Source organism: Beta vulgaris, chromosome 3 (genome assembly GCF_026745355.1).
Source record: "Beta vulgaris subsp. vulgaris cultivar EL10 chromosome 3, EL10.2, whole genome shotgun sequence".
Taxonomy (NCBI): domain Eukaryota; kingdom Viridiplantae; phylum Streptophyta; class Magnoliopsida; order Caryophyllales; family Amaranthaceae; genus Beta; species Beta vulgaris.
Window position 1 is genome coordinate 51196887 of NC_079204.1, and position 14224 is coordinate 51211110.

Genomic DNA, 14224 nt, shown 5'->3' on the forward strand with positions numbered 1-14224 from the left:
CACTGAAATTCTTCCCCATCTCCATCCTGTTGACTTTCTCCCATTTATTACCATGGCTGACCTTGTCTCCCTCCTTCAACTGACCATCGATTATTCCCTGATCAAGATTCTTTGGTGACTGCCCACAATTCTTGCTTTGATGACCGAATTTATTGCATACTCCACAGAACCAAGGCCCTTCACAGAATATGAGGGGCTGGAATGTTCCTCCAATCCATGCTCCTTCCGGCAAGGGTTTTTCTTTTTCCATTAATACACACAAGGCTGCATATCTTTTTCTCTCTCCGGTTAACGTGTGTGCATCAATCTTCAGGGTTTTACCAAGGTGGTTTCCCACTCTCTCAAGGATTAACTTATTGAAAAACTCTATGGGTAGTTCTGGCAATGCCACCCACCTAGGGTACTCGGTGATTTCCGCCATTGACGGTCGGAATCCCGCTTTCCATCGTTGAACCCAAATGTGACTCCCTAGCACTGTCCATGGCCCACCTGTAAGAATTTCGGACCTCTTTGCTTGGCTTGGACATTGAATACTGTAGAACCCTCTCCCCAGGGTTATCATCTCCAAGTTATCCTTCCACACCCACAACCTTTGGAGTTCCTGTTTTAAGTAATCCTTTGAGAATGATCTTCCCAAAACCTTGACTATAATTGCTACCTCCCATGGCTGCGCTATGTTTTTATACTCTTGTTCTGAAATTGGGATGAAGATTTCCACCCCTTCCTTCAGGTTTTCACGGGAAGTCGCAAAAGGCAGGCTTAGCGGCGGTAATTCGGCCATTTCCGACATAGAAATCTCCTTACCTACCAAAGGGCTAGAGACAATGGCTTGTTTAAAGGATTTAGCACCACCGAGGGTTGCTAGGTTGGTGTTTGTTTGGGTTTGGGGGCTGGAATTTTCTGGGTGGGGGGTAGGGGTGGGGTTATATGGTGGCTGGGTTTGGGGTGGCGGGTGGTGTTGCGGTTGATTCCTGGCATAATCTGTGGATTCGAGAAGCTTGGCGGACGGGGATGGGTGGTTTATCTCACTTTGTGCCGTGATGGCTTTTGTGGTTAGAGAGAGAGAGTCTCCCCTCTCTCTAGACATTCTCTCACTGAATAAAATTTATTATTTTACAATAACCTTGCTCTCCTGTTTCACCCGATCAACCACATGGAAATGATGGAATAGTTTGGTGAATATTTTCAATAACCTTGCCTCTCATGTTCATCCCATTTAAAATAAGTTGAACTCAAAGTGAAGAGGACAACATTAGCTTAAATACATAATATCATCTCATATAGAAGTCAAGATGAAGCCTAAGATTCTAAACTCAAGAAACATTCGAAATCGTAAGCAATTTTACATTTCATTGAATATATTAATTTCCATGAAGGTTGTATGTTTGGAGGAGAGAAAGAAACAATGTAAGAGAAGAATTTGGAGGTGAGATACAATGAAAGAGAGAAATCTAAAGGTGAGAAACAACGAAAGAGAGATAAATCTCGTACTTCCTCCGTTTCGAATTATATACAACAAATGCACTTTTTCAATATTCACACTATTCACTTTGATTAAGATATGTGATTTATATGTAATGAAAAACATAGTCAAGTGAAATCTTGTTAGATTTGTCTTGTGACATACTTTCATAAAATGTAATTTTTAATAATTTTTACTGATATGTAATTATAGATATTTGTCATCAACATAATGCATTAAGATGCATAAAAGTGCATTCGTTGCATTTGATTATGAACAGAGCAAGTAATTAGTAAAAAACATAATGTAGAAGAAACTATTGAAGAAGAAAATTCGCTCATTTGAAAAATTTATTACAAAATTGTCCATATATAAGTGCACCATAAATAATATATATACGCTCAAATCTACCAAGTTCAGATCCTCTAAAGTTTTAATAGAACTCTATAACACAGAGTTGCATCAAAATCATACATTTTAAAATTAAAGGCTCATATTAATGGGAAGGGGAAAATTAAAAGGTGTATTTTGATGAGAACAAAATAAAAGGAAAAGATTTTTCGAAAAAATTACTCAAACTTACCTAATACAGTTGTCTTACAACTCTAGAAGATCCAAACATAAAATCTACAGTATATGATATATGTACACTTACACACAATCACCCGAGTCAATTGGTTATGGTAAGAAGTGGGATTAACTTAAGACAAAGACATTCCAAGATAACTAGTTCTTTCCCCTAATAGTAGGTCTTTTGAAGTTTGAATGCACAATAACAACGGCAAAAACCGCATTAAAAAACGTGGTAAATATCATTACAAAATAACGTAGCAAACCTACCATCGGTCCAATTAACATTTAGACGACTTTCATGACTAGTAAAGTTACAAATTGGTGGGTCCTATTAATTAATATTCAATATTTATACACACATCAGTTTCCAATGACTTTCCTAACTATCCAACAAACAAACAAACCCCACACCCTCTCTTCCGTCTATAAATACTCTCTTACCCCCTTACTTTTCCAGATTCTCTCTCCATTTTCCCCCTTTTTTCCCCCAATTTTAGAGAGAGAGAGAGAGAGAAAAATCATAATCATTCACAATTCGTAATTCAATCGAATCGAATCAATTGAATAATTGAATAATTGAATAATTGAAGCTCGATTGTTGAATTATCGAACTTTCTAGGGTTTGTTTTGAATTGATAATAAAGTTAGGAGAATAATGGGGGATGCGTTTTGCAGCGATTGTAAGAAGCATACGGAGGTGGTGTTCGATCATTCAGCTGGAGATACGGTGTGTTCAGAGTGTGGACTTGTATTGGAATCTCACTCGATCGATGAAACATCCGAGTGGAGAACGTTTGCGAACGAGTCGAATGATAATGACCCGGTTCGTGTTGGTGGACCAACTAATCCGTTGTTATCTGACGGAGGGTTGTCCACCGTTATATCTAAGCCCAATGGTACTACAGGAGATTATTTATCGTCGTCGTTAGGGCGGTGGCAGAATCGCGGTTCTAACCCTGATCGAGGCCTCATTCTTGCCTTCAAGACCATCGCCACTATGGCTGATAGGTCTGCTTTTATTCCCTCATTTGTTGTCATTTCAATTTCACTATGCTAAAGGAATAAGAAATGTTCTTTTTGTTTTTGGGAGATTTGAATAGATATATTTGGTGGAGAGATATGTGTCGATCTAGTTGGTTTTGTTGAAGGAAGTTTTTTTTTTTTTTTTTAAATTTTTTTATGGAGGAATTAGGAGACAAATTGAGTGGTGATTTAATCGTAGTGAGGTACTAAGCTGAGGTGTATTGTATCCATGTGGTTGATCATGGTCTGAAACTGTGAAGTTGAACTTATATTGCACCTTGATACACGAGTAACAGAAAAGGGGGAACTTTTTAATTTTTTTCGTGGAACGAGTGATCAATATGTGTATAATTGAATGAAAGTTGGTTTAGGGGAAGGGGTGAAGATCTTTAGTCATGATTTTAGGGAAGTGTTGATTTGGTCTGTTATAATGTTCGGGGAAAATATTGGAAATTAGTATGGCTAATTTACTCGGAATAAATATTGTTTGAGGGAAATGTATGGAGTTGAGTGATTCTTATGTTGGATAGACTAAGCTGTGGTGTATTGTAATATTGGTGCGCGTTAAAGATGAACTTGTATTGCACCTAATATGAGAAAGGGAATCTAGTGGTTTAGGATTAGGGGTGAATTTAATGGTCTTATTCATGTGAATGTGTTGATTTTGTCCGTAAATTTGGTTTGTTGATTGGTGTAGGATTTTTGGGAGAAAATATAAGCAGAATGATACTTGGAGTAGATAGTATTTTGGGGAAATGTAGCCAATAGGCCTAGTATGTGGAAGAGACTACACAAGTTGTGTGATATGGGTAGTTTGTTTTAAACTCCTACATTTGAGAATTTAACATATTTTCTGCATTTCTAAACATACTGGCATTGCGCTGCAAGCTGTTTTATCTTGATGAGTGGATTTTGTCACCTGTCTATTATGTGATTAGCTGACTTTAGAGTATGAGGCTATATGTTTTGGGTGCCAAGAATGGATGGATGGTGGGAGCTGAGCTGAGTTGAGCCAGGAGTACTTGTTTTATAATTTGCAAATGGTCCTGCAGAAGTGTATGTGTGGTGTTGGGTTTGTTACCTGGTTTTGAGGTTCTTGGCAACTTGTGGATCTTCAATGTATGCTGAAGTAATATTTTATGGTACTGCTATGTGTGTAGATGTTTCCTTTAAGCTGAAGTAACTGGGAAGGAAATTTGTGGCATGTTGGTCTTGCTGACTAACTCTAGTGAATAGTACTTTGAGTAAATTTTGACATGAGTCACTCTGAAGTTGAATCTCTTTTGTCTTATTTAACACTTGTGGTATAGAGTTTGGAATGTTAGTGCTAGAGTTGTAACTTTTCCATTAGATGTAGCTTGATTGAGAGAAGGGGCCAGGGGGGAGGTGAATTGAGATGGAAATTATAACCTGCTTAATATGGTATTATTTAGACATAAAAGAAACATCTATTAATTATTTGAATATGCTCCTGTTGTTTAGCTTGGTGGGAGAAGTACTTGATGTGTTTTCTTGCAATCCCAAAGCGTTGGTGCGCTTTCATTACCTCCCTCTCATGGAGGTGGTTGTGAATTTTCGAAGCAATTGCCTACAGTTTAGTCTTTATATTAAAGGAGGTTGTGCTGTTAAAAATTCTATTTTTTTTGGTTTCCAAGATTATTAGTTTCATTGTCCTTCTGATAAGTGCTCCAGAGTTTGTCATATGTCAGTAGAAATTTGAATTGATTATGCTGCAGCTTCATGTCAATTAGTTACCTTCTTCTTGCATCTGATTCTTCACCGTCTCCTCTTCTCCCCTGCCCTTTTTTCTTCTCTCTCTCTCTTTCTCTTCTTCTTCTTTTTTTTCCTTTGTACTTCTTATGCTTCAATACAAGTACTGAATTCTTGCGATACGTACTTTAAGGAGTCTTATGTTCTCTTTTAACTAGTTTCTTGCTAAACTTTGACTATATGGAAGCTAGTATATGCAGATCTTTTTTTACCCCTCCATAAATAATTTGTTGCTGGGTTGTAGATTTATCTTCTTTTGACTGAGCAATGTGCTGTTTTTAAACTCACTCAGTGTATGAATTGGCACTTGCTTGTGTCGATTATGTCAAATCAGAACACACTGTGCTCCCTTCCTTGCACTAAAACCTGGAAGTTGTATTAGATTATTCATTGCAATTTCTGAAGTAAGAAAGTGTGGATGTTTTCCTGGTGATCTTTTACATATCAACCATTACGCTTTTAATTAGCGTTTTTGAAATCCAAATTATGAACTTCATCTAACGGGGATCTTTCTCCATTTCAGGCTGGGCCTTGTTTCAACTATAAAGGTATGAATTTTACTTTGGCTTGTTGATAATGGTTGTTTGTGAGAGATGTTATCTAGCTGAAACAACATTTACAATTTTCCATTACTTTCTTATGTTTAGTACTCGGAAATCTTCTGTTCTGATTGATTGACATCAGTGTAAATCTGTTGTCGATGGTATAGTTAGACTAAGAGGATCTGAACATGGGTGCTGTGCACTTTTATTACTGTGACTGTGGAGCTTGAAGTTTTTATATGGTGAACTTTTGAAAAGATGTTTTAAGAAATTTTTTGAAATATTGTGCTAGTATTAAATGTTTTCTTCTTGCTGAACTTCCCCGTATAAAAATGTAATTACTCTTGAGGTTTCTTTCACATTTGATTTTGTATTGTTTTTACCTGATATGAGGGTTCTTTTTACCTTTACAGGATCGAGCTAGTGAGATATACAAGAAGGTAGAAGATCAGAAGTCTAGTAGAGGAAGAAATCAAGATGCAATATTGGCTGCATGCTTGTACATAGCTTGTCGGCAGGAGGACAAACCTCGTACTGTAAAGGGTACATCCTTAGATTCTTATAAATTATGGATCTTCCTCCCTTTTTTGTGTCTGAACTTCATTTAAAAAAGCACATGGATTTCGTATAGAAATCTGTTCTGTCGCCAATGGAGCGACGAAAAAAGAGATTGGTCGGGCAAAAGAGTACATTGTGAAACAGCTGGAGAGTGAAATGGGGCAGGCAGTTGAAATGGGAACTATACATGCTGGAGACTTTCTGGTGAATACCTCTTCCCTTTACAAGAAAACTTTCTGGGACATTTTTAATATGTTGCTGTGAGATATTAATCATATGCTACTGACAATCTTATAGAGACGCTTTTGCTCAAATCTTGGTATGAACAATCAAGCGATGAAAGCTGCCCAAGAAGCTGTTCAGAAATCTGAAGAAATTGATATAAGGTGATACTTTAAGTTTGTGATGTAATTTTAGCTTTGCGTGCGCCTCTCGCGTGCGTGCATGCGTTTTGTTTGTGTCAGACGGTTATATTAATAAGTATCAGAATTGTTCCGAGCGGTTTAGAGAATATGCCGGCCTCTAGTTCCATCATCTGACTTTACATTCTCCAATGCACATCTTTGACCCTAATATTTTAGTTATACATCAAAAGAACATGTAGAAGTTAATATTTTTGAAGTACTCTTCTAAGTAATCTAACACTATACTACATGATAATGTTGTTACTTGTTACATATGTATTTTTTAGAGAATACAATCAAATTATATAAGCTTTCACCATAAAAACTCAAATGGAACATCTATATGAGGATGGAGGAAGTATGGTAATTTGTAGAGGTTCAGGGTGGTGGTCTTTTTATGAGGAGGAATACCTTCTGGTGAAAATGAGATGCATGAATCTGAAAATAGGTTCCTAGAGTAGTTTAGTTTGTTATGCAAATTGTGACAACTTTGTGGTTTCCATGTTGAAGTATTTTGTTTGTAAAAGTTGTTAAGCCACTTATCCTGCTATGGTATTTCCTGTAAGAAATAATATCTGTCCTGCATTTCTCGTTGCACAAATTAATAAGTGTGCACGTGTTGACATGCTATTTCTTGCAATTTTTACAGGAGAAGTCCCATATCTATTGCAGCAGCAGTTATTTATATTATTACCCAACTTTCAGAAGAAAAAAAACCCCTTCGAGGTTTGTTTCTTTGGTTATGTTGTTTGAATGCTTTAGTTGCACATGCAGAAGGCTGTCCGGATTCAGCTTTTGGTAGATTATGACTTGCTGATGCCATTGGTACCATGACCCTAGCATGTTTTTTGGATGCGTAATCTTAATCTGTGTTGGGGTTTTTGCATTTATGTACACCTCTGAAAGTGCTGTTTATTCTATTATGTGGTCCGTGGGAGATGATTGTGTGTTTTGATTAAAGTCTGTTTTCCAATCTTCATAAAACTGTGGTAAAATGGACTCCTTTTGTTTACTTACGTAAAAATGAAATCATCATATGGATTTTGGTAAGAATTTTCCTTAAACTTTATTTGGGACATCAATGTTGTTTCTTGTGAGTTTTTTTGTTGTGGGTGTCTGGATGAAATGGTGAATTGAAGGTTCCTTGGCCTCTGCTTTGAATAGCATGTCGAATCACCTTAGGCTTTGTGAAGTTTGCTGAAAAGATTCGCCCGTTTCCAGTATCTTGGAGTATGAGTTAGCCGAATGAACAAAATGGATGAGACAAGAATAGGGGATTCATGTGCAAGTGTTCAGTAAGGGCATTTTGGTCCTTTAGCCAATTGTTACTTCTGTTAGCCACATGGGTTTTCCTTTTCCTCACAGTAAGAGCAGTGTATCCCTCCTGAGATCATGAGCTGTATTCTAAGAAATTGACGCTTCTTGTTAGGCATTTGGACTCTTTTAATAGTTAGTGAATTATACGAATGGGTACTACCACTAAAATCTTGAATTACCAGTCTAACCCACTTTTGAGAATTCTGGTTGCGTTGCATAAATTTTTACAGCAATTAGAGATTTATGAGTGACTCCTCAAATTTAAAGTGAAGGACAGAAAGTTGGGGATACAGATGCATTTAATCTTTCATAATAAGAGGTTGGATCCACTTGTTGCAGCTGTGTGACTTGCATCTTGTGCTATTAGCATTTAATTCAGCTCCTGAGTGTTGCTTAATTCAATGTGGGTGGACGTGTGCATGACTGGAGTGATGTGGTTTGGTTGGGTTGATGACGGTTGTGCATACAGGTGTATGAAGTGGACGTTGTCCAAAGGCCACCAGTCTCTCTAGTTTCGTGGGATTGATTTTTTTTTTTTTTTTTTTGTCGTTTCTCCTTTGCTGACAACAGTCAACCAAAGCCTAATCTGTGCGTAACGGTGTTTCACACGCAATATTGGCTTGACGTTTTGATTATTTGTTTATTGCCTGAGAAACCAATAATGCACATGAATAGTTTAACAGCAGCAGATATCTTTGTTCTCATGTATCTGAAGATTTAATTGCAAACATGTTTAAGCTCTCCTATATAGCTTGTAAAACCTTTTTTATTTGTGCAGATATATCACTTGCTACTGGTGTTGCTGAAGGTACCATCAGAAATGCTTACAAGGACCTTCATCCCCACATTTCTAAGATTATTCCCACATGGTATGCCAAGGAGGATGACCTTAAAAACCTGTGCAGTCCATAGAAGTATCACGGAAGCATGATAGAAAGTTTGAAGAAGGTTATGAACTGTTCTGATGTGGTCTCTACAGATTTTCTTCCAGTTTGTTGCCTTTTTGGTGTGAGGATACAATTAGAGGCCAGGCCTAAAAGATGTAATTGGCCTCAAAGTTCATAATTCCTCCGGAACGAGCAATTGTTTTTTGTCTTTTTTAACTTTGAAGAGATGCACCCATCTCTGGTGTGGGGGCGACTTACCAATATACACTTCCCTGTCGCGTTTACTCAGCAGATGTAGAATCTGGGTGCCCAGGGATCAATTTGGGAATCGGGATCAAATCACAAAGGCCGGTGAAGAAGTTCTCCGGTTGCTGGGAAAGATGGGAAAAACAGAAATTATAAGTTGACAAAAATTGTTTTTAAGTTATTTTTTAGGGGTTTGCCAATCAGGCAATCACGAACACTATGGTCAATGATGATTCTTTCTCAGCGCAATGTGCTAAAAAAATATTTATTTTTCAGATGAAGTTCATTTATCCAGATTTTGGCACTGCACTTGCTTGTATTGACATATCAAATTTGCATGGATTATGCCATGGATTATTTCATAAACCTTCTTGTGGAGGAGTTATTTATTTTTACTTTTGAGGGTATGCTATATTATATTTAGGGGTGTTAGTGAGTCTAAAATCTGTGAGGCCAGTTTATGATTTTTATGAGTTGTATATAGCTAAGTTTGACACAAAGTTCGCCAACATACCAGAGATATATCTAGTATCTGTATTCTTTTGAGTTTTTTTGCCAGAAATAATTTTTTATAGTCACTTTTTTGCGAAAAATAATTTTTTTTTTTCCGACTTACAACCTTAAACCAAAACTTTTTTGCGAAATGAAATCTTTTTCGATTTTCCGTCATTGACTGTTAACTTCTTCCTAACCATCAGTTTGTTTTATTCCTTTTCTTTTACATTTCATTTTCCTCTATTTTGACCTTAAAGTAAACAAAAAATCCCTTTTGTATTCTCTTTTTTTCTCTCTTTCTCTCTCCTCCATTAAAAATCTACTCTGCCATCCTACTCAAGAGTATGGCATCATCACTCTTCCACAGCAGCTTTCATTGAAAGGGAGACAGGAATTCTGGTCAGCATTTAGTCAGTTTAGTGTTTGTTAGATTGCCTAAGCGACCAAGAAAGCAGAGTGGGAAAAAACTCTATTAAAAAAAAGTTGGAAGAGAGAAAAGATCTGTTTCAATTAGTGGCAAATGAAAATGGTGGCTGAGAAGTCTAAAATAGTTATTCTTGGTGCAGGAATGGCGGGTTTAACAGCTTCCCACAGACTTATAGGGGTAAAAGAGTCATTTGAGTTTGGGGGTGATAGAATTGAGAAGGGTGCCACTTGGATTCATGGGATTTGTGAGAGTCCAATTTATGAAATTGCTCAAAAAAACAAATCTTTAGAATTTGAAAAATAATGGGAATGTATGGATGATTTGTTTGAAGAGAATTTGTCAACTTTTGAGACTAAAGCTGAAGATGAGTTTTTGGTTAATCCTTCAATTGTTGAGTCCATTTCATCACTTTTTCAGAAACTTATCTTCTTCCTCTCCACAGTGTCACCCCCCCACGCATTGCCATCAGAACATCCTTCAAAACAATCGTCGAGTCGTCAAAGATTATGGCATGCATGTGGCTGTTGAGCATAAAGTGGATCTTGAAAATATTATATACTTAGTAATTAGTAGCTCTGTGTCTTTTAGCTTGTGAAACATGTGCATTGGATAACGATGGTTCCCGCGTTATTGCTTTGTGCTTTGGAGATCTGTATTGCTTTAGCCTCTTATGTACTACATTTGTTATATATTCCCCCCATAAAATAATCCAACTACAACTGGTAAAACTCACCCCCTCCTTAATCTTATAACCCACCATGTTTCACACATTTCATCCAACTACAATGCTTTCTTAACCTCGGCTTCAACCTCGGTCACAGTACTGATGGCGGAGGCAATTATATTGTCTCTGGCGACGTCCATTGCAGCAAAGATCGCGCATCTCACAGGTGATGCTATCTATGCCTCTGTCAGTGAAAGACTCAAAGCATCCAAGTGTGCTAAAAAAGATCTTGTGATCATAGCTGAGTATATGCATGCCATTTGTGCTGTTGTTGAAGATGCTGAGCAGAGACAATACACTAACAAGGCCATTAAAATTTGGCTAAGAGATCTCAAGAGCCTCGCTTATGAAATTGATGACCAACTGGATGAAGTAGCATTTGATGCTTTGGAGCGCAGGGTTGATGAAGGCCATTTTCGTTGGTACGACAAGATCAGGTACTCTATCTTCCCCTCAAATCCCACCACTCCTCGCTCTCATTTCAGTCGCAATATAAAAGACCTCCTTGTTGAATTAGAGCATATAGTGGATAAGAAAAATAAATTTGGTTTGACTGAGCGTCCAATTGAAAGCTCAAGGGACGAGATCAGGGATGAGTTAGATGTATGTAGGTTTGTGCATGAACGAGCTGCTATTGGAAGAGATGAAGCTAAACAAGATATAATAAACGAAGTGTTAAGAGCCAGTTACTGTAGTACAAGTAGCCAGCCTTGTATCCTTCCTATTGTTGGGATGGGTGGGATTGGGAAAACTACATTAGCGAAGTTAGTACATCGCGATATCTCTAGCTTTGATCTGAAGCTGTGGGTATGTGTCTCAGACAGATTTCAGATACACACAATAGTAGAGAACATTCTGAAAAACGCCGGTTTTTTTAATACTTCAAACCAAAGTTTAGATACATTGTTGAGCTGGCTCAAGCAATTGTTGGAGGGGAAAAAGTACTTTCTTGTGTTGGATGATGTCTGGGCACATGACTATCGGAGATGGGGAAAACTGCAGAACATATTGACAAACGGTATGGCGGGTAACACAATTTTAGTTACCACAAGAGAAGCAAATGTTGCTTCAATTACTCAAACTATGCCATCCTACGATGTCCGCAGGCTCCCTGATCACGTTTGTTGGTATATATTTCAACAGTTAGCATTTAGGGAAGGTGAAGAAGGTAGATATTACAATTTATACGAGATTGGCTGGTCTATTGTTCAGAAATGTTGTGGAGTCCCACTTCTAGTGGAAAGTTTGGGAAGTTCGCTAAGAAGTGTGAGGGATGAAGACGAATGGCACCGAATAAATTCAATGGGTAGCTTCAGGGAGTTAGATGAGCAATATACTAAAGTAATTGAAGTTCTAAGAGTAAGTTATGACAAACTTCCATCCCACTTAAAACCATTATTTGCTCACATGTCATTATTCATGAAGGACACGAATATGAACTTAGACACACAATATTTGTGGAGTGCACTCGGTCTGTTGCGACTAAGAAATGAAAACAATGAGTTTCATAAACATGCATACTTGTACCTCAAAGAAATGGCATCAAGATCCCTTATCCAAGAACCAAATCTTGAGATAGAGGGAGCTGTATTCAATTTTCAAATGCATGATCTTTTGCACGATCTAGGTGCTAGTATCTTGGGAGAAGAACTAGCCATTGTAACTTGGAGGGAGCTCAAAGTTTCAAAATTCACAAGGCATATAGTTTGGGGATATGAGGATGATGATAGTCTCTGTTTTGAAGAATTTCCGGAAAAGCTTCTTCAAGCCAAGAACAGCCGAACGTTCAGATTTGGTTATATACTTAACCGGCATATAAGTTCCTCATTTCTCGAAAGTATGATATCTACTTTCGTTTGCTTGCGCTTTTTGGATCTTGGTTATAGTTTGTTTGAGGTGTTGCCAAGCTCAATCGGGAACTTGAAGCTTTTGAGGTATCTCAACTTGGCTTATAATTGTGTCCTGAAATCACTTCCAGATACAATATGCAAGCTATTGAATCTAGAATGTTTACGACTCCATGGATGTACGGAATTAGAAGAGCTTCCGAAGGATGTGTACCACTTGCATAACTTGATGGTATTTACAATTACTACAAAGATGAGTTTACTTCACACAAGATTAAATGAAATGAGTTCCCTACAAAAGTTGGGCTTTCATTCATGTGAGAATTTAGAACCATTGTGGGACAATGGTTATGCAGCGCGCCTCCCTTCCCTCCAAAGCTTGATTATCAAAGACTGTCCTCAATTTACATGTCTTCCAAACAGCACGATGTTCCTCCAAGGCCTAGAGATATTACAGATTACTGATTGTGAAAATATGGATTTAAGTGAAGGAGAAGGCCTAAAGGGCCTTACAAGCCTTCGACAATTGGCAATTACAAGGCTCCCAAGGTTGACTACTCTGCCTGTTCGTATCAAATATGCTGCAAGCTCTCTTGAGTACCTCCATCTCATAGATTGTGAAAATTTGACATTTCTGCCAAATTGTTTGAGACGTTTTACCTCCATTCGCATAATTAGAATTGGAAAATGTCCTAATTTGCAGTCTTTGCCCAAAGTATTTAACTACCTCACTTCTTTGCAAAAGCTCTCTATTTGGAAATGCCAACACCTATCAGAAAAATGTGCTGTACCCACTGGCGAATACTACTCTTTCATACAACACATCCCGTTGTTCAAGCTTGATGGTGTTAGTTACACTCCTTATCAAAGTGAATGAATCAGGTATTAATTTCAATTTTAGTTATGACATTATTATTCGATTATGCCTTCTCTGTTTTTTATTAGATTCATCTTTGATGGCTTGTTCATCAAACATAGGCGCAATAGCTATTATAGTAACTATTAGCTGTTGTAGTAGCTATCGCAAGAATTGTTTTAATATAACTACTATAGAAATTGCCTTTAAAACAATTAGTATTCAATAAAACTAGTTGTTGGGTTTCGGAAAATAACAAAATCGAAATATATTTTATTTTCAAAAGCTAGCTAAAAACTTCCTCCAACCCCAAAACTAATTTTCGTAGCTTTTCTAAAGCACTAATTCAACTACCAAAAGCGTTATTCTATTTCACCAAACACTACTTTTCACAATTAATAAAGTTTTTACGTAGTCCAAAACAATAACTAGTCAACTACCTTAAAAGTTGCTGTTGAACACGCTCTAGGACTAGTTGTCGATTTGATTATAAAGTTTTCTCCGATAAAAATATATCGATTGACTTTCTGCTATATAATTCCTGCTTCAGGTAGGAGCTGGATTGTCATGCATGGTTGCAGCAAGACAAGGAAAGTATGTGTTTCCGTGTACGAAGCCGAGTTTAGTTTGCCGTTGATTGTTTCAACTTTCAAGTTATTGTTTTGTCTTTGTGTTTATGTGTTTATTTATCAAGTTCTGGATTGTGTTTTTCAGCAAATAAAGTGAATTTCTAATGTTATGTTGGAACACTTCAATATTGATTGAATTGTAATTCTTCTGAGACCTATATTTGGTGTACGTTATCTCACTTTGCTTTTGATTGTTTTAAACTCTTTGCTGGGTTTCCAGAAAGTATTTAGGTACACGAGTTATACTTGTTTATTAAGTTATACTCTTTTTTTTTTTTTACCTCATTGGGGACTCTTTGGTAAGAAGAAAAGACCATACTGGACCAACACCTCTCGCAGGTTAGTCAGCCCAGCTACACGGGTCAACGCTTGAGAGTAGAAGGATATGAGGAAATTTCCTACTTCTAAACACAAGTAGATAGTGGGGTTCGAACTTGAAACCTCAAAGTCACAAGTAAACTTTT

At 37.3% G+C, this 14224-nt stretch overlaps 2 protein-coding genes across 3 annotated transcripts; both read left to right on the forward strand.

Moving 5' to 3' along the window:
- The first annotated feature begins 2484 nt into the window (after positions 1 to 2484).
- Positions 2485 to 9177, forward strand: LOC104889374 (transcription initiation factor IIB-2). 2 transcript variants are annotated; one of them, XM_010674574.4, is made up of 7 exons: positions 2486 to 3043; positions 5352 to 5376; positions 5784 to 5913; positions 6002 to 6132; positions 6226 to 6314; positions 6982 to 7058; positions 8428 to 9177. In XM_010674574.4, the coding sequence occupies exons 1-7, from the start codon at positions 2691 to 2693 to the stop codon at positions 8559 to 8561; spliced, it is 939 nt and encodes a 312-aa protein (XP_010672876.1). In that variant the 5' UTR covers positions 2486 to 2690; the 3' UTR covers positions 8562 to 9177. The 2 variants fall into 2 exon arrangements, with proteins under 2 accessions (XP_057249145.1, XP_010672876.1); XM_057393162.1 differs by lacking the exon at positions 6982 to 7058 and having other exon boundaries at positions 2485 to 3043.
- Positions 9178 to 9317: 140 nt separating this feature from the next.
- LOC104889375 (putative disease resistance protein RGA3) lies at positions 9318 to 13918 on the forward strand. Its single transcript, XM_010674575.3, has 2 exons — positions 9318 to 13157; positions 13682 to 13918. The coding sequence occupies exon 1, from the start codon at positions 10531 to 10533 to the stop codon at positions 13150 to 13152; it is 2622 nt and encodes an 873-aa protein (XP_010672877.2). The 5' UTR covers positions 9318 to 10530; the 3' UTR covers positions 13153 to 13157; positions 13682 to 13918.
- The last annotated feature ends 306 nt before the right edge of the window (positions 13919 to 14224 follow it).

Bases quoted from the DNA above. Each gene is read 5' to 3' on its own strand.
- LOC104889374 (XM_010674574.4), top strand. From the start codon at position 2,691: ATGGGGGATGCGTTTTGCAGCGATTGTAAGAAGCATACGGAGGTGGTG. The intron at 3,044-5,351 runs GTCTGCTTTTAT...TCTCCATTTCAG, and splicing joins ATCGCCACTATGGCTGATAG to GCTGGGCCTTGTTTCAACTA. The intron at 7,059-8,427 runs GTTTGTTTCTTT...TTATTTGTGCAG, and splicing joins AGAAAAAAAACCCCTTCGAG to ATATATCACTTGCTACTGGT.
- LOC104889375 (XM_010674575.3), top strand. From the start codon at position 10,531: ATGGCGGAGGCAATTATATTGTCTCTGGCGACGTCCATTGCAGCAAAG.